The sequence below is a fragment of the Cyanistes caeruleus genome, chromosome 6 (genome assembly GCF_971803275.1).
Source record: "Cyanistes caeruleus chromosome 6, bCyaCae1.hap1.1, whole genome shotgun sequence".
Taxonomy (NCBI): Eukaryota; Metazoa; Chordata; class Aves; order Passeriformes; family Paridae; genus Cyanistes; species Cyanistes caeruleus.
This window is the reverse complement of record NC_141706.1, coordinates 11,495,347-11,520,319: the sequence shown is the minus strand read 5'-3', so window position 1 is coordinate 11,520,319 and position 24,973 is coordinate 11,495,347. Positions and strand designations below refer to the sequence as shown.

Here is a 24,973-nt window from a genome sequence, read left to right as displayed (position 1 = left end):
TTGTTAGTAATTAATTTAATTAATACCTCTAATTTGAGGTATTAATTACTGTTTTGCCTGTGACAGTATTTGGTGACTGATCACTACTGGAATCTTTGTTACATTTTCCCTGCCTAGTTGCAGAGGGAAATGATAGAGAGGCTTTGGTGGGTATCAGAAATCCAGCCATGGTCACCCCACCACAGCAAGATCCTAATGATATTCTTTATAACAGCAAGACCTAAAGACAGCCCTTGAACAAAACAAAATTCCACCAGAGACCTGTCTTCACTGCCTGCAGCCCCAGACTTGTGTTTTCAGCTAGCAGACAAATCTATCAATTCACCAACAAGAGCCTATCACAAGAAGAGATGTAACATTTGTTTACTGATCTCCTTGAACATCCAAGTCCCTGCACAGCACCTGCAAAGTGCAAGTGCCACACCAAAAACAACAATGTTGCTTTCTGGAATGCTAATTTAGTTCACAAAGAAGGAATAGTAGAAAAGAAGGTCACTAGATTAGATTTCCAAAAACAGCACTATCTTTCGAAGAGTGACCATATTATCAATTGTCTACCTAAAAGCTTTTATTCAGTTCTTTTACAAACACACATATTGATTCTGGATGTGAGGCCAGCAACCCACCCTTTGAGATTGCCGTTTCACTCTGGTGAAACTTGCTGCATTATTAGTATTATTACAGGGTCAGCGACATCACCTTGAACCTGACAGGTAAACCCCAGCAACAAAGGCATTAATTTTAGTAATAGCAAACAATTTTAACATTTGTTCTAACCACAGCAAGGAATTTCTGCAGTTGAGCTGCCTGTCACACATAGGGGAGGGGAAGAAAAGAAGAGCAGGAGAAAGGGTTTCTGATTTTTTCCCTTGAAAATGAGATTTCTCAGAACCCTTATGTTCTTCTATGCTTTAAGCGCAATTTTTTAAATAATATGCTGCAGAATGTTTTGTTCTGAAAAGTGCAGTACATTCAAAACTGAATGCTGCCCCAGAAAGCACACAGGATGGAAGTGAAGGGACTTACAGGATAACCTGTCAAAATCATGAGCTTTTCTTACTTCCTCTTCTCTACCCATACTGTAAATCAAATTATAATATAAACTCAAGATCAAGATTTATATTCTGACTTCTTCTAAATAATATATTTCTATTCCAAGACTTCTAAGTAATATATTTCTATGTAACATCTGTTTGTTTACAGAATTAGAATACTGAACTGTGTGTTTTGAAAATACTTCCTGTTTCTGAGGTAGATAAAGACTTGCTTTTTCTAAGTAACACACAAATATTTTAGCGACTCATTGCTTTGAGAAGCCAAAGGTTAAAGAAATTCTGGGAATGTCATCACAGCAAATGAGGACTGAAAGAGGTTTAAAAGCACGGTCCACTACTGGAACATCATGCAGAACAGTAAAATATGGAGGTGGATTATTTTCACAGAGAAAAACATCTGCCAGCATAGCTTTCATGCATAATGGGGACGGTGCTTGCATAGGTCTCACCCCATTTTGGGAGAGTGGGTAGTACTGACATGTTGGATGGCCAGATAACTTTCCATACTACTTCTTGAAAAGATAAAAGTTGGACAAAATGTGTTGAGACATTCTCAAGTTCAAAGGAGGCTTCTTCATTTAGAATAATGGCTATGAGTAACACATGGAAATAGAGAACAAAAAATCTCCTGGCACTCTCATTTGGAAAGGTCTTTAAGCTTCACCACAAAATCAGTGAAGATTTGTAGTAAATAAAAAAATAAAAAAAAAAAACCAACAACACCAGAAAAACAAACACAAACAAACAAGAAAACCCCAAATCAAACAAAATACAGTGTTCAATCCCAGTGGTGACTATATAAAATGAAACTTATTCTTTGAATGACTGCAGGATTTGAGGAAGTTTTTGGTGTCCTCCCAAGGAGAACATTGCAAAATTAGTTGTTATTTTTTAAATGGCTATCGTAGCTATTAAAGGTCAGGAATCTTTTTTTGTGGTCATTGTGATTGTCTTCATAGAAAATGCCAACTTTATCCAAAAAGAGATGAAACCACACTGTTTTCTCTTCCTAGCAGCATGATATATGTGGTTGTTACAGGTAACTTATAGCTTATTAAGATGAAAAAGTATTTCCATACTTGACTGAATGGCAGTGAGACATAGGAACTACATATTCTAGTTTCAAAGCACAGAAAATCATATACATAAATTTTTAAAATCATGCCAGAGAACAGATGCAGCCCATCAAAAATAAAAGTATTATATTCTTATTACTTAATTTATAATGTTTCAAAATGTATAAAATGACATATTGCACTACTGAAACGAACTCCCAAACTGCTATATTAGAAGAAAGCAGTCCAAGAGAACTTATTCTTCAACAAGCATTTGGGGTAAAAACAAGCATTTGGGGTAAAAACAAGTGAGAATCAGTCAAATGCTTTAAATCAGTAGATTCCAGCAAATGAGAACATCTGGAGCGGCAAATCTTGCTGCCAGTTTCAGAATGGACAAGACTGATTTACTGGAGTACAGATAAACAACCTGTCAGTACCACAGGAAGAGATTGAAAAGCAGCTTCCTATTCCAGGGTAACTTTTCTTAATAAAACCGTCTTTCACTCAACAACTTAATTAACATTCAGTGCACAAAGGCCTAGGAACAGGTAAGCAGAAAAACACTAATGTAGCTTTCTTGGTGAACACAGGTTGAAGTTATTACTATGCTGACTAATCTGTCTCAGAATACCTCATCATCGCAGGTCATTTGCATATGTGAGACTGGACACTGATTACTTTTTAAGATAGTCACTACCTGATTTAAGTCATAGGTGAGAGTTTAATACAACTGTAAACTTCATCCAGAACAATGTTTTAGTCACGCTGTCCATATGACTGCATTTTCTATGCAATCTGCACATCTTCCAACACAGCAGCTTCTTACTGATAACCACAGAAGTTCCTACTTCACAGCTGGAAACTATTATCCAAAATTGTTTAGGGAAAAAAACTTTCAGCAATGTCAAACCTGTAAAAATTAGTTTAATTTCATTAAGATACAGTGTTTTAAAGAAAATACTGGAAGTAGCATAGTTAAAATTCAGTAATATCCAAATGAATTTTATTTTGCTCAATTCAAATTGACATAGCATTTCACCACTCATTCCTTTTATAAAGATAAAACCCCCTCAATATCAAATTGAAACATTTCATTCAGCTTAAAAAAAAAGCTTTCTGATTTACGCCTTCCACATACAGATTTACATCCTCCACATACTTTCCACGTTCGAAAGCTACCAAAGCAGGGGGATCAGCCACCAAGCACATGCTGCCCAGCAACACACAGAATCTGCTCAACTTCAAATGACTTTTTACCTTGATGAACTAGACTCAGGCTTCCCAAACATACTCTATGGAAAAACTCTGCTTTAGGGTCAGTAGTGTACAAAATACAATGCCATGCACGTGCCTTAAGTGCTTACATCTGAAATTTCATCTTTATCCTGAAGCCATCAGAGCCTTACCCCGTACACACAGTTTTAAGCAGAATACCAATCCACCTCAGGCTTTCAGATTTGTCTCCAAATACATGGTTCAATAACAAGAAAATTTCTCATTTATTCAGTTTGAATAAAGAGCAACAAAATTTTAAAGACCTGAGTAATGACTACAGTCTATTGTGCCTGCTGAACATTTGTTGTCAAGGGGAAATTACTTAAGTATTTGCTGCCTGAATTTCTTTTATTATTGCTTTTTTTAATCATTACTATTACTGCTAAAAGTCTGTTTAAGCATAATGTGAAATACAAAGACAGGATTAGTGCTTCTATTGCACAGTATTTATTTTAACTACATTTAATATCATAACAAACATTTATTTCTACAACAGGCAATGAACCAAGTTTCTCCAGATCTATGTAATGCACTTGATCTGCTTTTTAATGACAATGTCAAAAATGAAGTGTTTTTTGCAAGACAATAAACCTTCAAGAAATAGTTGTCTCTCTCATTCCATCATTTGTTCTTACACCTGCTCTGGATTCTTTATGTGCATGCACTTTAAGTGAGTGTTCCCTCATTACTGTCAAGCAACTTGTCTTTCTACTTCACACTTTCTCAGTGTATCATAAATACCTTGCTTTCTATACCCTTTGCATGCCTAATGATAGTGCCTTGCTGGAAAGAAAGGCACATTAGGAAATTAGTAGAACATATATGGAAAAGCAAGAGTCAGATCATCAAAATCACTCGCCCCATCACTGTGATGGTTGATACCTCACACAGCACTGAATTTAAGGTCTGAATCTGTCATGTCACATTGTAAAAAATCAAGTAAAACTGAAAAGAGACAGATTACACAGAAGTAATGTCTCTGGGTAAAATAAAAATCAGCTTCCTGACAGCTATTTAGTACCAGCCTCTCTCAAGAGATAAGCAGGACTTTCCTATGGTTTTATAAATTATATAGTACTAGCTAAAAGACACGCTGTCATTATGAAAGTCAACATTTCCTATGACCTTCCCTAAGGATAACACACATTACAATGTAGTTAATCCAGGCTGGAAATCATTCTCACATTGAATATTTCTATGCCATCTTTCCACTTCAGAAAATAGCTTACCCAACACCATTCTAAATATGGTATCGCATTGAGCTGATTTATATCCATTTCAGTAAACTTACCTGATATTTTCCTCCTCTGCATGACAAGTGCACCATCAAAATAATCCCAAAATCAGATTTTCTGGATTGTCATGGAAAGATGTTACCCAGCTAGATAAAGTTAGGATGAGCAGTTCAGCAGCTTCTCACATTTTTCTGAGACTTCCAGAGAAGGTCCCTTAAAAACCTCTAGATGGAAATGAGGCCCTACCTACTTTCCACTAGGAATTTTTAGAGCTCATTTTGCAGATAGAGATCTTTAAAAAAAACAACTAGAGTTATTGTCTAATGCTGTCCACGTGCTGTCTTTCCTAAACAGCATGTCATAGTTCTTGAGACATTAATTTTCAGCATTAACAGAAATTTCCAAGCCACCTAACAATAATGGATTTAAGATTTATACATTTCAGTTTTCCTTTTGCATATCTGTCTCAGCTCTATCCAGAAAGCCTCTCCTCATGGGTAACTTCTTATGTTTCAATACACTAACCAGCTTCATGGCTATTTCTTCTCACCACACATGATCTCAGTCTCTGCACCTCTCACAGAAGGCAGGTGTGGGTCACAAAGGGACTGCGTCTTGGCTGGCAAGACTCCTCAGTGGATGCACCACACCCCTTCAACCACCTTCCAAGTTAATCCCAAAGGGCCCAAACAGGGGAAAGGCACTTCATACCATATTTATCTACCCTACTTGGGCCTAAATTTTATCCTGGCAAAGGGTAAGCTGCTGTGTGGCATTTGGGACTAGACAGAAGGTAGGTAATACACACAAGACACAGAATGTGACAGTGCTACTGCTGTACCTGAGAGCTTACCTGTGCAGGAGAAGTCATCCACACGGACATATCCTGAGACACAGTCGCAGCGATAGGACCCAGGCAGGTTAACGCACACGGTGTTAGCATGGCAGTAGTGCATCTTGGCAGCACACTCATCAATGTCTGCAGGGAAGAAACACCCAGGGAAGTTACAGTCAGACCTAGTGAAATGAGTAACATGACATTGCAGAAAATAAATTCCATTTACAATTCCAAAGGCAATCTGTTTAAACACTAGTACTAAAAAACAAGGCAAACTCGGTAAAAAATATTCCTTAAAATAGGGCTAAAACTCCTGTAGCATAGCAATGTGTTCCTTCCCACTGTTCATGAAACATTTTTTCTTTTTTTAATTCTGGGAAAGAAACATATATTTGGGGGTTTTTTGCAATGTTAAAAACCCAAAAACTGATGCAGTTTACACACATAAATACATAAAATAGGGTCAGTGTATGGAATACTGAAAATCCTAACTCTTAATGGCACAGTATCTCTATATAGCATGGTATCAGTTGCAGTGCTGGTCATATATGCCACGCACTATTTGCCAGGACAATGCAGGAGCTGATTCCACTGCCCAGCTGAACTGCAAGTTCTCCACACTCCAGATTCACCCAAGTGCTGTGGCCCTGGACACACGGTTCTGCTGCAGGAATTACAGGCCAGGACTCTGTGCCACCTCCACATGTCACACAAGCAGAAGACTGAACCAGTCACCATAAACCATTTTATTATTTGCATCATGTCAAAGCAAAAAAACCACATGATTAAGGACCAGCAAAAACTTGACCCCGTGTCTCCACTTAAGCAATCTCTATTGCTGCTGCAAATCCAAAACTCAAAACTGTTTTCACAATAGTGACTCAAACCTATCATTTACTTGCCTGTTTAAGTATCTCAAAGCTCTGTTATATTACAAACTGTAAAATCTTCTCCCTTCCTTGTTTTACAAAACCAGACATTATATAGAAGAATTTGCTTTATTTTTTCTCAGCAGGATAGATTTTCTGCTTAGCAGCACAGATTTTACATGAAGTAATTCATGGTTTTCAAAATATTAATTCTAGTGTTACGTATGTCCAACACAAAGAAAGATGAATCAGAGACATTTTTTCCCCCTATAGTAATATAGGGGGAATTGTTCTTTCTGTTATTTATTACTCACACTCTGGAAAGGTATCAATTGACAACACAGCTGAAGAACTTTCTCAGCTTGCAGAGTGCCAATGAGTTGATCACCCCACTGTGCAGCCTCCTATCACATTCCCCTGCACAGCCATCTACAGTCTACCTTCTCCCTCTGAACAGCACTTACAGAAACACAGCAAGTGATTAGCACCAAAACATCAGTACTCAGTCCCAGAAGGGGGGGGTGGGGGAGGGGCGAGTTTAATTGTGCACATGTTAAGTTCTTGGTTACCTAAAATCGGGTACCTTGTTTTACCTTCCTAAAGTGAAGCAGCTGCAGTTGAGATACATCCCCATTTTCCAGGTTCTGAAAATGAAACACATGACAGCTACACTCACACTTCCTACATTACAGACGTCTGTCCAGACAGAGCTACTAGCTAAATCTCTTTGTGCTGGCCAGCAAACAGCTGTCAGTTGGCAGCGATTTCTGACTGCTGCCAACTTGGGATGAATTAGAAATTATGACCTAGAGGCAAAATACTTTGTATACCACTGCAAACACTTTAAATTATCTCACTCTTGCATTTTTTTGTTTCAGTTGCAGTGCCACTTGATGAAATGAATTTTAAAAAGTCAGGAGCATCAATATAAGAAAGATAAAAGCCAGGAAAAATCCTCCCACATGTCTTGTTATCACACCGCTGAGTGCTCAAGCCACTTGGGAAACACTCAGGTGTTGACGTGTGTTCACACTTATCTGCTTGCAGACTATTTTTAATAGGCCTTTGGAGTGTAGCTTTGAGGAGTTTTGCTCTTGCATATCTAATAATTTTCTAGCATAAAAGGAAAAGGAATGAAAAGATGTCGGCAAAGAAAGCAAGAATGTCAAAACAGCAACCAGTTCACCTGAAAATTAACTTTATTCACTACTCTTCATCTCCAGCTCCCTCACTACATTTCTCTTTATTCCTCCCAGGGGAAGTGAGAGGATTAAAAGTCTCAAAGGTGAAAGAATTTGAAACTTGATTCATTGCAAGAAAGGCCCATGTTGCTGTAACAAAAAATATGAGAATACCCAGAGATAAAAAGAAAATTCACTACCTGTATGGAAATACTGCCATAAGAGAATATCTCAAAAGGTGACTAAGGACTTCAAGTGATGAATTGACTATAAATAGAAGAATTGAGAAAAACTGGTAGTGGGTTGCTGCAGAAATTCCAGAGCCCAGGAAGAACAAGCCTGGGCCTGAAACAGGAAGCAAAAGTAAAAAAAAACATCTGTCTCTTCAAACTTTATTAATTTATTTAATTGTCTTTGCAATCTTTAAATTTAAATTTAAATGCAACTCTTATATTTTCCATAAACCCTTTCAGCACTTCAGATTTTCTTTTACCTTTGCAGTATTAGCTTTCTACTAATACATGCATTTTCTTTAGAGATAATAATATTGAGAGGTCAAAACTGGCAACAGAATTTTCTTATTAAAGCCTGTAGGGCAACACTAAATCTGTTTCTCTGGACCACAATGCTACGAATACTTTTAAAAGGTTAGGTATTCATCACAAAAAGCTTTGGGTTTTCACCTAATATTGTTAGAGTAAAAACCATAAAGCACACAGTGGTATATATCACCTCAGCTGTAATGGAACTCAAATTGTGATTCATGTGTATGGATTGCTTGTCGCATTTGAAATATTAAAGCTCATCTTCTAGTAGTCTTTCGGGGTGACAAAAATACATGATTTATGATTCTCTCTAGGGTAGTGAAGTAGTTCGTTTTTCTTTTAAAAAGGTATACTTATGGTCTTTAAAATGAGACTTGACACAGCATAATTATCACGCATATATCACCAGCATCAGCTCACACTTTGCAACAACAGAGATATTTGAGCTCCAGCTTGCAGCAAGGACTGGTGTGTTAACATGGTGGGTTGGCCTGGGAAGGGACTGGTACCCCACTGGGTTCAAGTGTCTCCTCAGCAGACAGTGAAACAGAGTTCATTATCAGTGCAGAGCTCTCCTGCTGGAGGTTAGGTGCCCTTCCTTTAGTTCTGGCTCACCTGTGGAATTTTTACCCATTAACTGCCAGGAAAACCTGGTTGCTTATACTTAGTGGGTGCTTGAGAAACACAAAGAGGGCCCAGGGGGGAAGAAGGGCAGGAAAAAGGGAGGGTGGGGGCAGCTGGGGGCTGGCTGGTTTCTTCAGCTTCAGAACAGAACAGAACACTCGCTGGGAGCTGTTGCACCTTGGAGAAGGGAATTTGCCATCTGCTGCTTCTTCTTCTTCCTTCTTTGTTGGTGGTCTCGCACCTCCTGTCCTGCCGGGATGTGCCAGTGCCAGCCGCCGCTGCGGAGCTGCTGATCCACCTCAGCCACCAGCCCAGGATCTCAGCTCATCCCTGCTGTTCCAGCTGAGTGTTCCTCAGAACCCTGCTGGAGCACCAGGACTGCCCGAGGGGTTTGTGAAGCAAAGCCTCTCCTCCATCCCTTCCCGTCTCAGCTGAGAAAGCTGTCACGGGGTCCCTGGTTCTCTTTTGTTGTTAACGCCGTAAATATTGTTGTTTGTCTGCCTTGTTATAAATACTATTGAAGAACTGTTATTCCTATCCCCAGATCTCTGCCTGAGAGCCCCTTGATTTTCAAAATTAGAGTAATCTGGAAGGAGGGGGTTTATATTTTCGTTCCGAGGGAGGCTCCTGCCCTCCCTAGCAGACATCTGTCTTCCAAAACCGAGACAGATTTTGGCACCCAATGTGGGGCCTGAGGGCACTGAAGGAAAAAGGGTGAAAAAGGAGTAACAGTTCCTACATAACTTTTGTGTGCTGGATATAGAAACCTCGTTAGGTGGAACCATGTGGTCTAGCTCACCCAGCTTCAGGTGGCATGTGGTCACGGCTATACTTCTCCCATTTGCTGCACCTTACCTAAATATGGGTTCTATAATTAAGGCTACTGTGGCTATTACCCAGTTTGTTTTCTGGGTTGATAAGATGAGGAATTAATGGATGTTTAATGTCCTCTTGAAGGTGGCCACATGGATTCAGAGCTATCACACACTAACTGCATGGTTTTGTGGTTACTTTAGTAATGGTACCCACTGTGAGGAAATTACACCAGGGGAAATTTTCTCCCAACCTTTCACCCAGTTCCTTGGGCCTACCCCACCTAACCCCCAGTAGGGGTTAAAATCTCTAAATGTTAATGAAATCATACAGTGTCTGGAGCTGCTGGTGTCCCTATTCTATTTAGCATTCAGTGATAAGGGGAGATTGATTGGGATAAGCACCCTAACACCTACCCAAGATAGGGATGCTGCCCCAGAGCCTGCCCCTGCCCCACAGCCCACCTCAGAGATGAACCACCCAGAGTGGGTGGGGGTTCTGGTGAAGGAGATATGTGAGATGAGCCAGAAGATAGAGTGCATTTCCTCAGCTGCTGGGAAACCCTCCACCTGCCTCGAAGAGGGAGAGTCTGATGGTGCTGCGGTGGAACCCATAGATGTTTCAACTGTCCAGGTTCCAGCTGAACCACAAGGGGAGTCACAGCCAGCAGCTGTTGCCCCTGTCAAAACAAGGAAGGCTAAGATGAAATCAGAAGATAAGAAAGGAGGGCCCTCACAATCCACAGGGGACCCAAAGGTTGAAATCATCACCGAGTCCCTGATATATGAAAGTCGCTATAATCTGCAAAAAGACATTGTGAGGCAGGGCGTGAGGCTTATACAACCTGGTTGCTTCGGGTCTGGGACCTTATGGGTACAGGCGTGCAGCTGTTTGGTGGTGAGGCAAGGAATGTGGGACCCTTGACCCAGGACTCAGGTGTGAATCAGGTATTCGTCAGGGAGCCAGGGCCCCTTTCCCTCTGGGAGCAGCTTTTAAGGAGTGTAAGAGAGAGGTTTGTCCACAGAGAGAGAATGGAGGAGCACCATCATAGAATGCACTGCAAAACCCTTGAGGAAGGGATCCAAAAGCTGAGAGAAGTGGCGGTATTAGAGGTACTTTTTGGGAGGGGTGGACAGCATGATAATGACCCAGACAAAGTCAGGTGCACTGGGCACACGTTGTAGAATTTGGCAAATCTAGGGCCAGGTGAATACATCACCTTCATTGCGATGATTAATGCAAATAACAACCGAGAGACAGTTGATTCTGCTGCCAATGAGCTTAGAAATTTTGAGAGTATGGTCCATGGCCCGATGCAGGCTCACGTCTCTGCTGTGATTAAGGGACTCAAAAAGAAGATGAGGGAAATGAGGGAGGAGATGAGGAAGAACAGTTCCCATATGGCACCAGTGCGAGTCACAAGCCCCAAAGTCCAAGCCAAACATTCCCCAGCTAGAGAGGCTAAGCTGTGGTTCCTTCTGCGTGACCATGGGGAAGACATGGGAAAGTGGGATGGGAAACCCACTTCTGCCCTGGCAGCACAAGTGCGTCAACTCAGAGGGAACCATTTGAAGGTTCCACTAAAGTGAAGGTAGCCTCAACCTCCTGTGACCAAACTGCCAGATATTACAGCAGGGAGGATAATCTGTCAGATCCCCTTGAAAGAACCTCTAGCATGTATGCCCGGGAGGAGAGGATGACCAGTGCTACAGGGGCCCTGCCTCTAGCCAGGAAGAGGCACAGGAAAACCGGGTCTTTTGGACGGTGTGGATCTGATAGCCTGGTACATCAGAGCCACAAAAATATGAAGCTTTAGTTGATACTGGTGCACAGTGTACCCTAATGCCATCAGGACATGTGGGGGCAGAACCTGTTTCCATTGCTGGGGTGATGGGGGGATCGCAGCAGTTGACTCTGTTGGAAGCCAAGGTGAGCCTGACTGGGAAAGAGTGGCAGAAACATCCCATTGTGACTGACCCAGAGGCCCTGTGTATTCTGGGCATAGACATCCTTCGGAATGGCTATTACAAAGACCCAAAGGGACTCAGGTGGGCTTTTGGAATAGCTGCTGTGGAGGCAAAGGACATTAAGCAACTAAACAGCTTGCCTGGACTATCAGAGAACCCATCTGCAGTAGGACTCCTGAAAGTGGAAGAACAGCGAGTACCAATTGCCACCTCAACGGTGCACCACCAGCAGTATAGGACAAGTCGAGATGCTGTGATCCCCATCCACAAGATGATCAGAGAGCTAGAGAGCCAAGGGGTGGTCAGCAAAACCCACTCACCCTTCAACAGCCCCATCTGGCCTGTACGCAAGTCTGACAGAGAATGGAGATTGACAGTGGACTATCGTGCATTGAATGAAGTGACTCCACCTCTGAGCGCTGCCGTGCTGGACATGCTGGAGCTCCAGTACGAGCTGGAGTCCAAGGCAGCGAAGTGGTACGCCACTATTGACATTACCAATGCATTTTTCTCCATTCCCCTGGCAGCAGAATGCAGGCCTCAGTTTGCCTTCACGTGGAGGGGAGTGCAGTACACTTGGAACTGACTGCTCCAGGAGTAGAAGCACAGCCCCACCATCTGCCATGAACTGATCCAGGCTGCCCTGGAAAAGGTGAGGCTCCAGAACATCTGCAGTACATCAATCACATCACTGTGTGGGAGAACACAGCAGTGGAAGTATTTGAGAAAGGAGAGAGGATCATCCAGATTCTGCTGGAAGCCAGCTTTGCCATCAAGAACAGCAAAGTCAAAGGACCTGCTTGAGAGATCCGGTTCCTGGGAATAAAGTGGCAAGATGGACAGCATCAGATTCACACTGAAGCCATCAATAAGATCACTGTGATGTCTCCACTGACCAGCAAGAAGGAAACCCAAGCTTTCCTAGGTGCCATAGGTTTTTAAAAGATGCATGTTCCAGAGTACAGCCAGACTGTGAGCCCTCTCTACCTGGTCACCCACAAAAAGAATGATTTCCAGTGGGGCCCTGAACAGCAACAAGCCTTTGCCCACATCAAGCACAAGATTGCTCATGCAGTAGCCCTTGGTCCAGACGTGAAGAATGTGCTCTACTCTGCAGCCAGGAGCAATGGCTCGTCCTGGAGCCTTTGGAAGAAAGTGCCTGGTGAGACTCAAGGCCAACCAGTGAGATTCTGGAGTCAAAGCTACAGAGGGTCCAAAGCCAGCTACATTCCCACAGAGAAGAAGGAAATTTTACCACCTATGAAGGAGTTCAAGCTGCCTCAGAGGTGACTGGCACAGAAGCACAACTCCTCCTGGCACCCCGACTACCGGTGCTGGGGTGGATGTTCAAAGGAAAGGTTCCTGCTACCCACCACACCACTGACGCTACATGGAGCAAGTGGATCGCCCTCATCATGCAGCGCGCCCGTATTGGAAACCCAAATCGCCCTGGGATTTTGGAGATAATTACTAACTGGCTGGAAGGTGAAAACTTTGGTCTCGCTGATGAAGAGGAGCAGGAACAAGTGACACGGACTGAAGAAGCTGCACCGTACAACCAAAATGCCAGCAGAAGAAACACTTTATGCTATTTTCACTGATGGTTCCTGTCGCATTGCAGGGATGAAGCAAAAGTGGAAAGCAGCCGTATGGAGACCCACATGACAGGTTGCAGAAGCTACTGAAGGAGAAGGTAGATCAAGTCAACTTGCTGAACTCAAGCTGTTCAACTGGCCCTGAACATTGTTGAAAGAGAAAAGTGGCCAAAGCTCTACCTCTACACTGATTCATGAATGGTAGCCAATGCTTTCTGGGGATGGCTGGAAAGGTGGAAAAGGGCCAACTGGCAGCGTAGGGGAAAACAAATCTGGGCTGCTGATGAGTGGAAAGACATTGCCACCAGGGTAGAGAAACTGTCTGTGAAAGTCCATCATGTAGATGCCCATGTCCCCAAGAGTCAGGCTAATGAAGAGCACCAAAACAATGAACAGGTGGATCAGGCTGCAAAGATAGAGGTGTCAAAGATAGACTTAGATTGGCAACACAAGGGAGAGTTGTTCCTAGCTCGATGGGCCCATGTTGCCTCAGGTCATCGGGGTAGAGATGCCACCTATAAGTGGGCTCGAGACCAAGGGGTGGATCTAACCATGGACAGTACTTCTCAGGTTATCCATGACTGTGAGATGTGTGCCACGATCAAGCAGGCCAAGCGGTTGAAGCTGCTATGGTACAGTGGGCATTGGTCCAAATATAGATATGGGGAGGCCTGGCAGATTGACTACATCACACTGCCCCAAACCCGCCAAGGCAAGCGCTACGTGCTCACGATGGTAGAAGCCACCACAGGATGGTTGGAAACCTACCCTGTGCCTCATGCCACTGCCTGGAACACCATCCTGGGACTTGAAAAGCAAGTCCTTTGGAGGCATGGTACCCCTGAGAGGATTGAGTCAGACAACGGTACTCATTTCAAGAACAGCCTTATAAACAGCTGGGCTAGGGAACATGGCATATCCCCTACCATGTACCTGCTTCGGGGAAAGTTGAATGGTGCAATGGCCTGCTTAAAACCAGCTTGAAGGCCCTGGGTGAGGGGACTGAACTGGGAGATGAACTTAGCAAAAGCCACATGGTTGGTGAACACCCAAGGTTCCACTAACCGAGCAGGCCCTGCCCAATCTGAGCCCTTTAGAATGACAGATGGAGATAAGGTTCCAGTGGTACATATGAGAGGTATGCTGGGAAAAACTGTTTAGGTTAATTCTGCCTCCCGCAAAGACAATCCCATCTGTGGAGCCGTCTTTGCTCAGGGACAGGGTTGCACCTGGTGGGTGACGCAAAAGGATGGAGAGACCCGGTGCATACCTCAAGGGGACCTGGTTTTAGGGTGAACTACCCATGACACTGTGCTTGTGTTTGTATCTGTATGTACATATGTATATAATTAAGGTAGTGGGTGTTTGTATATTATATAAAAGTTTAACATTTGATGTAACATTTTGGTATGCAGAGTGGATAATGTTGGAGGTTAGGTGTCCTTCCTTTTGTTCCATCTTAGCCATTAGTTGCAGGGAAACCTGACTGGTCACCTGCTGGAACTTAGTGGGTGCTTGAGAAACACAAAGAGTTTGGCTGGGACCAGGGGGAAGGAGGGCAGGAAAAAGGGAGGGCGGGGGCAGCTGGGGACTGGCTGGTTTCTTCAGCTTCAGAGAAGGACACTCGCTGGGAATTGTTGCAGTTTGGAGAAGGGAATTTGCCATCACCCAGATGGAGCTGCTGCTTCTGCTGCTTCTTCCTTCTTTGTTGGTTGGCCTCGCACCCCCTGTCCTGCCAGGACACGTGGCAGTGCCAGCCACCGCCACGGAGCTGCTGATACACCTCAGCCACCGGCCCAGGATCACAGCTCATCCCTGCTGTTCCAGCTGAGTGTTCCTCAGAGCCCTGCAGGAGCACCGGGACCAACTGCTTGAGGGGTTTGTGAAGCAAAGCCTCTCCTCCATCCTTTCCTGTCTCGGCCGAGAAGGCTGTCACGGGGTCCCTGGTTCTGTTCTGTTGTTAATGTTATACATACTAGTAAAGAACTGTTATTCCAATCCCCAGGTCTCTGCCTGAGAGCCCCTTGATTTTCAAAATTACAGTAATTCAGAAGGACGGGGGTTTACATTTTCATTCCGAGATAATCTACGGAGTTTCTCACAAGAAAATTATTTCTGTTATAGCTTTCTATTTCTCTGATGCCAGCTGCCTGGAAATCTGTCATCAGATTTTCTCCTCCCATTTCACATCACTCTGAGGTGTGCTATGGGCCTCATATGGGCCTGTTATGAGTCTAGGAATGTAATTTTTAAGGATGAGTTATTCAAAGGCAAAAGTTCTCTTCATCTGTCTCTGTGAGCTTCCCTGGAAACAAAAGTTTTCTCATTGCCTCTCAAAGCCTCAAATCTTCAACTATTACTTCCCCTCACTCTGTTCCAGCACCTCACTGTATCACAATTACTCCACCTTTTGCTCAAAATCCACACTTTGAACACTCCATTCCTCCCAATATACTCTGTCATGAATTAAAGGAGTTTTTTCAGGACACTATTGTCCATCTCCATAGCTTTAACAGAAAAATATTTCAACTTATAAAGCATCTCCTTATTCTCTCTTCCCTATCTAAAACTTAATTCTTTTCTTTACTGTCTCTGATAGTTTATAAAGTATCTTTACATGTTGATTATTCTCTTTTTCTTTCACTGGAAAAAGGATTAGTCTGCAAGTCTCATCTGGGTAATGAAAGGGTTAAAATCTTGTGCAGGCTTTGTAGATGGTTCTGTGATCTCTGACGGAGCAGCGGCTGGAGTTGTCTTCAATGGAAGATTCTTCATGGCTGCTCTGGAGAGTGTGATCACTGTCTCAGCTCATGGCAGGTCAAGAGCTTTTTCCTTTCCTTACTCAAAAGTCTCTGGTGAATTCAGTCGCAGCAAAAACTGCAGCCGAGCCAGGGAGCGGCCTGGCCCGGCCAGAGCCCGGGGCAAGCCCCGCAGGCCCCATCTCCCAGCCAGGAGCCACGGCAGGCCCAGCCCAGCCCCTGCACGGGCCGCATGGGCTGGGCAGGGGACGGGAAACCAGCTAAAGCTCTGTTGCCTTTCACAGCTAGGAAACCAAAAAAACAAGAGAGCCCTGGCTTTACATCTTAACGTGGTGTTCACAAGTTGATCTCACTTTTCAATGGCCAAAACTGCTGTCAATTCTTACAAATGACCGATAATTGGTCACAAGAAAAGACTCCCATCAGCCTCTTGCAGCTTCAACTTCCTCCTAGCTCCCGAAGCTTTCTTAAAGGTAAAGTCACCCCATGACAGAGCATTACTCACATACCCTTTAGCTAATTAGCTATCACCATTACTCTTTATTGCTATAAATAGTGTATGTGAACTCACAGGCAATAATAAAAGATAATACCTCTCATTAGTTATGCCAGTGCACTCAGCAATGCTATGAGTACACTGAGATAAAACACAAGGAAATTATCAGTGAAGCTGCCTGCTTAGCACCTGACAAGCGATCACCTCATACCAACCAATCAACGAAATTAGGTGGGAGGGGAAGACAGTACAAATAGTGCTCAACCCATTGCCAAGAAAAGAGGTTCTAGTCTGCAAACTTTACAAACTGTCCAAACCACTTAACTCTTTTCATGCATGGCTTAGAATCCTATTACTAAATATCTGTCGTTTAAAGATGACAACAAGACACCAGATCTCAACTAGAACATCTCTTTACTGTTTGTCCTCTTCAGTAAGTCACATCAATCCAAAGTAATTTCAGCTGTAAACAACTCATAGTACTGATTTATGGCAATGGAAGCTTTGTCCATTCAGCCCAAAGTGAAATGGACCTATTGTTTTTTAAACTTAGTCCTGTAATATCCATGAGGAAACAATCTTGAAACAAAGGACTCTGGCTCTGGAATTGTACACCATCCTTTCCATGCACTTAACATGTAATAATCCCATTACACATTAGTAGTGTCATCACCTGTCGTTTGGGAATAATTTTCAGTTTAACTACTTAAAGACAGTAACATACAAAGCAAAACGAAACAAACTAATAAGTGTTCCATAGCACTAACAGATTATGTATTTTTATTAGATTCAATTACTCCATTTGCAACTATCACCCAGTTACTCATTGTCCTGTTGGGGAATATACCAAACTAAATTAGAATTTTTGAGAACTCTGTTGGGAAGCAGAGGCAGAAAATCGAAGGGGTGGGGGGGGGACCCAAGCTTTGCAGAAAGCTCTGATGTCTAATTCATTATTATTAATATGGGGGAGGATTCCCCTCCCCTCTTTTTATTCAAGTCAGTACCATGCATTGACTTGAACTATATTAGACCCTGGTCAACATAATTAGAATTTTTAAACATGTGAAATCAAACAGTGTTTCTATTAAGGTAATGTCAAATCTGAAAGTATGTTCACAAGCCGATAGATTCATATCAATGAAGTTTCAAAACCAGCACAGTACAGTAGAGCAGTAATAGTAGAGCATAAGACAGGTCCTAAAATTTCAGCCACCTTATGCTTATGCAATGATCAACACATGCCATTTTCACTCCACTGAGTTAGCTGCTCCTTGTTCATTATAATTATTTGCTCTCCAAATTCTCCCTGATTCTGTTCTCTCCTGCTTTTCTCTCCACTGTCAAACTCACTTGACTTCAGCTCCACTTGCCTTTCTATTTTTCCTTTTCACCCTCCCACTGCCTGTCTTCTTCCATATACACCTCTCATACCCCACACCAGATTTTAACCTTTAGCACAGGCCTGGTTTCTCAAATTGTGCACCAGAAGCCTTGGGGAGCCATAAAGCACTAGACACAGCAGTCAGCACTTCCCCATGAGATAGCAGCAGTTCAGTCTCCCCCAATTGCCTGAGTAAGAAGAGACTAATTACTGGCAACAAATGTTTAGGCTAGTCTTGAAACTGTTTACCAATAACTGTTTACCAGCTTGCTGGGTAGCAATTCATCTCCGTGGCAGGGCAGCAGTACAACTCTGCCTTGGGGATGGACCTACTGCCCAATCAGAGGCAGGGAAAGAGCCTAAAACAAGAGCATATAAACCAAAGAAAACAGTCCCTTTCAACAAGGCTGAGAATATATTCCCTAATGTCATTAAGTAACTAAAAAGTGAAAAATGCCCTTCATAAATTAGGGCTGGTGTAGCATCACCTGGGAATCCAAAGGCAATAAAATAATTGCCAATATAATAATATCAGAAAGTATTATCACTTTGACTTTTAGAGCACCATTAAAATGGCGCAGCCTCTTCCTCTGGGCAGAGCATTAAGGTGCTTTACACCAATATACCCACTTTATGATCAGGACAAGAGTATCAATATTCCACATCTGTTTTCTGTCTATTTAACTGCCCTTCTAGGGATGGAAACTGCACGACTATCAGGTTAAACAACTAAACAAATATTTTAAAGCACACATTCACACACAAATCACACTTAAACAGTCATACTTTCCAGTGCAGACCAGTCCCAAACAATGGTAGCATTTCTGAGAAGGACAAAAATAAAAATTTAAGTGAAGGTACCTTCCTGGTCTTTATTTCTACAGTATTAAGCTTAAATACTTTTACCATTCACACTCAAAGAAGCAATTGATTATTCTCAAAAAGAGATCACAACATTTTGCTACCTGTTTCTCAGCTACAGTAGTGTCCCTCTCAGGAAGAAGTTTTTCCTTTTACTATGCTATTAAATTCTGCTTCTCTCTAAGGAAAATTGAAAATTTGCACTTCCACTCCCTTTTGTGCTTTCCATCATTACAGTGGCAAACTGTGTGCACTGGTTTGGTGGGATGGACCCAAAGAAACTTGAGATCTCTTAGGATAAAACAAGTTTAAGTTGAAATTTCCCCAAAAGATCATTTCAATCATTTTAAAAGCTGCCATTGATGTGTTAATGTCAAAGACAATATAAGTAATGTGGTGTTGTTTTTAACAGAAAGAAGCTGTTTTCTTAACCCTAAGTGCGTTCATTTGATAAACAGATTCATAGAAAATGTTCACAGACTTCTTTTTGTAAAATGTTTGCAGCTATAGGTCTTAGGGATGGATGATACCTATTCAAAAGTTATCTCTGACAGTTGCAAAAAAGTTATTTTAAAAAATATGCAGCCAGAATTCACATATGATAACACAGCTTAAGAGAATGCAGGAAAAAAAATAATCACAGAAAGCAGAATGCAACATTTGGGGAAACAGATTTTGGCTAACAGCAGCAGCTCAGTGATTTCCTCCAACATGCCAAAGCAACTAGGAAAAACAAGTCAAAATTCTGCTTGTACTGCTGTAGCAGCTGCTATGATGTTTAGAACTAACTGAAGTCAAAAAAGATTGCTTTATCTGGAGTTACTCAAGCCTTTTAATTTTTTTTCATTCTAATTATTCTTTGAAACTAAACTGATATTCCTATTTCGAATGCACAGCAAAAGAACAGGCTACTAAGGAGTGTGCCCGAGTGGGAGTAAGGATTTTTCTTTAAACACACTCCTGAATTTGCTCTTTCCCTCAGTGGCTTATGAGAGGCCATGTAACAAGCAAGTCACTTCTCATTCTGGAAGTCTTCCTGGCCAGCAGGATTCAGGACTTTTACCCAAGTCAGTGCCACCTTCTCTGCTCTCCAGCTACTCCCTGGCCCCTTGGATTTCATCACGGCAGATCAACGCCTTTGAGGACACTGCTGTAAGGGATTCGTGGATTCTGAGGAACATTCATTACATCCTGTCATGAACATTATGGCAGAGAGGTTCTTTGACACCCCCAGTCATTTTAACATACTCAGAATACCAGCAGCTACTTGAAGTAAGAGTTTTGTATTTCAGGGGAACTACCTCATGTCCTTCAGAAAGGAAAAAAAAGACTGTGACAACTGCTGCCTCTTGAACTGTTTTAAGTGCTCTGAAAAGAGCAAGATGTAATGATAGGTAGCCTGGGAGAAATACTGAGAAACTGTCTCATTCTGAGGCTTCAAACTGACAGAGCGTGGGTTTAGATTAGACATTGGGAAGAAATTCTTTCATGTGAGGGTGGTGAGGAAAGAGCAGCACACCCAGAGGAGCTGTGGTGCCCCATCCCTGAAAGTGTTCTAGTGGAAGGTGTCCTTTCCAATGGCAGGGGGGTTGGAAATAAGCGCTCCTTAAGGCCCCTTCCAACTCAAATCATTCTGTGATTCGAATCAGACCACTTAAACTAAAATGGAGGTAATCCCATATAGACTGGTGCTGGTCCTACAGGAGTTGTTTGGTGTCAGAACTTTGCAGGAGCAAGCCTACAACAGAAGTTGTTTACTCTTTGTAGTGTTGTACACAGGAGATTTCAGGGGTTACAGAGTCATCACTTATGTTACTATATAATAAACCAGCAGAGGTCTGTGCTCTCTCTATCCACAGTAAGAGCAATGTCCTGACAATATTGCCAAGGACTGTGTAGCAGGTAACAGCTAAATGCAGTGAAAGGTAAGAGAGAATCTCAGAAAAAGAATGCAATTCAAATATAATACATTTTAAAAGCTTCTCTTATAAAAATATGAAATTAGAAATAAATCCATGTAGCTATAAGTCTCATAATGATGTTAGCTTGTTTTTTCATATATATTTTATCTTAAAAACAGCTCCAAAATTGCTGGTTTTATTATTTTTATAAAAGATGTTGTGTTTGATATTTCACATTATAAATGCTTTCATCCATCGGCCTTTTTCAAAGTTAGTAAATAATCATACTTGCACACGTTACCTATTTCAGAAGAGAAGTCTTCTTAAAGCTTCTCTCCAAGTGTTAATTTAGAAATAAATAAACATTTCTACAGATGTGATAAGTAAAATGTTGATGTTCCTAAGGTTCATCCTTGCAGATATAATAAATGCTTGCATAGGTACAGTGACATGTAGCCAATAAAGAAAATACTGCTTAAATTTACCATAATAATCATGTTTAGCAGTGCAACAGAAATTAAACAGTACAGAAAACATCAAAACCCACTAGCTTTTCCTGTCCTCCATCAGCTATGGTGCATATTTTTCCAGCAAGCAGGAGATGTTTTAGGAATCTCCTAGATGTTGAGGAGGAGATAGTGGGGATAAAAAGGCTTATCGAAAGGTGTATGTGGGACAAATTCTTTCCACCAATGATGGTTTGGTAAGTCAAACAGTAAATTGTGAGTAAATATCCTGTCACAGTCTGTCAGCACAGCACATCTTCAGGCAACTGCAAGCTTTGCAGTTTGAAATCAGCTTTGACACTGTCCTCTGTCACTCCCTTGCTGAAACCTGGAGCAATGACAAGGGGCTGATTTGAACATGTTCACTCACAAATCCATGCAGACTAACAAATATGTAAATATCTGTGAAGCCAGTTCCCTTACAGAAGTGGCACTCACCAATGCAGCACAATTTGCTTCCCTGGGACACAGAGGGACCTAACTGCTTTCCCCTGGCTAGAACCCAGGATAGAAACCTCACCAAATTTCAACAGGGAAAGAAGTGGAAGGAGTTATAGATAATAAATCTAACTGGACTACTCTTCCTTAGTACCACTCTTTCACCCATTTTTCTTCTTCAAAGGCTCTTAATACACAAAAATTCATTTTAAATCTAACTACTTCATGCTTATCTGTAAGAGTCGGCATTACATAAGTCTACTACAAATAAAAGGCTATGCTGCTACTGCTAACAAATATGTTACTGCCCATTATAAAACAAAGCAAAATAATCACCTCATTCTCAGGAAAATAGCTGTTGCCTAGAATGACTGCTCCTACTTTACTACAAAAATGTACTCCCAAAGCCAGGCTTGCTTTGGCTTTGATTTCACTTAGGAAAGAAACTCCTGGATCTCAGCAAGCATTGATGAAATAAACTCTGCTGTCCAAAAAGGAATGCAAGACTTCTGTAACAGATTCACCTCCTTATTTATTGTTATTTTTTAATCTTTCCAAACACTCTGAGAGATACCATTGGATGCTTGTACAGAGGGAGGGTGGAAGGGAAAAAGTGAGGGAAGTGCTGTTTTTTCTCTAATCTTCCATTTACCTGTATTAGCCAACCAGTACAATACTCTGAAATAACTCTATCCATTTTCATTCAGCTCATACACCTTACCTTTTCAATCCCCTCTGATTTTACTAATAGCTGGGATTGAACAATGGATTACTATATCAAAATGAGCAATTCTTTCTTCATGCCATTATACTGAGAGTAATTATATTAAATATCTCATTCCATCAGCATGTGTCTTATGCCACCATCCACCATTTTTCTTTCACTCTCTATTTTTATCCCAATATTCTTATCCAATTTGTCTACTTCTGTACACATCCTGCCATACTGACGGGCTTACTCGTTCAAATACACATAGATGTTATCTTCAAATGATAAACTGTAGAAGGCTGCCCATGTAATTGATCCAGAATCCCTATGCCTACAGCAACATTTTTTTGTGGCATTGCAGCATGAAGGATGCTGCAGCTCTCTGAAAAATTAAATGCATAATAAAACTGGGGTTTTTATGTGGTGGTGTCTTTATCATGTCTGAAAAAACCTACAGACCCTGGACAACTACTAGTCTAGTATTTTATAATGACTTTAAGTCTATATTGTTATAATATGTTAGTAGCAAAATGTTAGTAGCAAAAATCATATCAAGTTAATAATCCACAATTTTGCACTGAAGTAATTTTTTCACTCAAGGACTATTTGTGCAGCATACAGGTAACAGAACAATATTGTCCAATGCTGCCAAACACCAACCATGCTCCATTTCTCTATTTATGTCCTTCATTTTCCTAACTATTCTCTTAACATCTTTTCAACAATTCATTATTCAGCTGTTTCTATCACATATTGTTCCCCTATCCAGCTCTGCTGAAAAATCCATGAGGAAACACTGAAGTGACAGACTCATCACCATTGCTGAGTTGGCAGCAATACCTCTTCATTGCCACATAAGTGAAACCAGGTGGTTCCACATGATAGAGGATTTACTGGTTTTATTTTCATGAGTCCAGATTATTCCCTGTTAATCAGGTTCCACAGAGGATCAGAGACAAATAACATATTCAGATAAGGAAATTATGGATCATTGCAAAACTGTTCCTTTCCCAGTATCCCTCAGAGCCATGCTAAACACATTTTCACGTCCCACATCCTTGCTGTGCAATCTAGTCTTATTGTTTGTGCCTTTTTAAATTTAAATTCAGCTATAATGTAAAAATAAACAATGAAAGATCAGCAGAATAAAAAAACCTAATTTTAGATATTACATTTTTCCCCATAAACACAATCTTAATTGACATAACTGAAAAGTGAAAGATGCCTCTCTCATCTAAGCAAATATGATAATCAGGTGTGATTTATAGCACTAGTTATTAAAAGAGGCGTTTCTGGTTTGGAGATTGCAACAGTTCTGCATTCCTCTTAGGCATAACCTGAGGTGAAGTAAGAGGGGGTGGGGGGAATCCAACAGCTGATCATAAAAATATTCTTTACCTGCAACCTAAAGTCCTGCCTCAACACTTAGTATAAATTTTATTTTAATTGCTTTGCTTTTGGCTATGAAATTGAACTGGTGATTTAATGCTTTCCTCTTTGATAATGTAGTCACATGTTTAGCTGCAGTTAAAAAAAGAAGAAGCTGGAACACTCATGTCCTTAATATTTAATTTCTCATAACTCTTCATCTAAATTACTACATAGCCCATCATCGTAAGGAGTTTTACAGTGTATGTTTTTTACATTTCCTTTATCAGTGTCAGCTACTGAGGAATACGTTCACAGATTCCCTGAAGTTCCACCAAGGCAAGTGGTCAGAGCACAAAGAAAGGATGGAGCAGAGAGGTGCAGAGCCTGTTCTTCCCCAGCCATGAAAGCTAACTGTGAGGGAGTGTGTAGCTTGCTCAATGTTTTAATGGAAGAGCTTGAAGAGCCTTCCTTCCAAGAGCCCTACTGCAAACAAGCTTCCTGAGCTTTCCAGAAGCAGAGTTTTAATTTGTAGTACACAGCACACCTTTGGGAGTAGAGGTTGGGAACAGAGGCAGCATTATGTTGTTGTGATAGTGAATTACTGTTTAATTACCAGCACCATTATATAAATTTCAGAGTATACTATCAGCAATAAGACCCAATTCCGGCATGGCCACGGCTGGCTTTTTTACCAGCTGTTCCAAAACCAAGCAAAATTGTCTGTAAAACACAAGACTGCACAGCAGGGCAATGGCAAAGACATACTTTACATAGATTAAAGTAATCCTTGTGAAAGTTAGTAGAAAGCCTAAGAAATTAATAATGAATTGTTGAAAGCCCAGAAATGGACTTTGAACGAACCTACTGAATAGTCTGTGTGTGTATGTACTTATTTATACACTCCAGAGGGATGTGAATCAACAAAGATCTCACCCTGAATGAAGAGAAAGAAAAGGAGGGTTGAATGAGCATTACTGATTCCAATTGCTGCGTTCTGACTCAAATTTTTAAGCTAGATTAAACTTTATTTAATAGCAAAATAGTAGCTCTTAAATTCCTGTTGATGAAACCTTCATGTATTTTGTCTCTGCAGAGAACCATTATGAAAACCATTGATATGATATGATTCCATTATCAATATAAAGATGGAAACTTCTATAGATATAAAATGAATTTTCATCATCTTGATTAAGAATCAAATTCTGGCGTCATGTCATTGGTCATTCTGCATTAGTTGTAAATAAATGATGAAAAAAATAAAGACAGCAGAACTAGACAAGCTGTGGATAGAAATTCAATACCAAAAATCAATGCAAAAGACTCCTCATCCCAATGGTTTCCAATGTTTTCTCCTCCCTCCACATATATTTGAAGATATTGTTCACTTTTTATAAACAATGTAACCTCATCATATTGTGGCACACAGCATGAGGTCATCCACAGAGTAAAGCCAGACAGGATGCTATGAAAACACACTCTCACTGCAAGGGACC

General features: G+C 41.3%; 1 protein-coding gene across 5 annotated transcripts in view; it reads right to left on the bottom strand.

The window, feature by feature from the left end:
• Positions 1 to 24,973, bottom strand: part of NELL1 (neural EGFL like 1) — a 324,035-nt gene that overhangs the window by 162,096 nt on the left and 136,966 nt on the right. For all 5 annotated transcript variants that reach the window (XM_086894121.1, XM_086894124.1, XM_086894122.1 and 2 more), the window contains exon 13: positions 5,477 to 5,602. In XM_086894121.1, the coding sequence (XP_086750247.1) occupies positions 5,477 to 5,602 (126 nt within the window). The remainder of the gene's footprint in view (positions 1 to 5,476; positions 5,603 to 24,973) is intronic.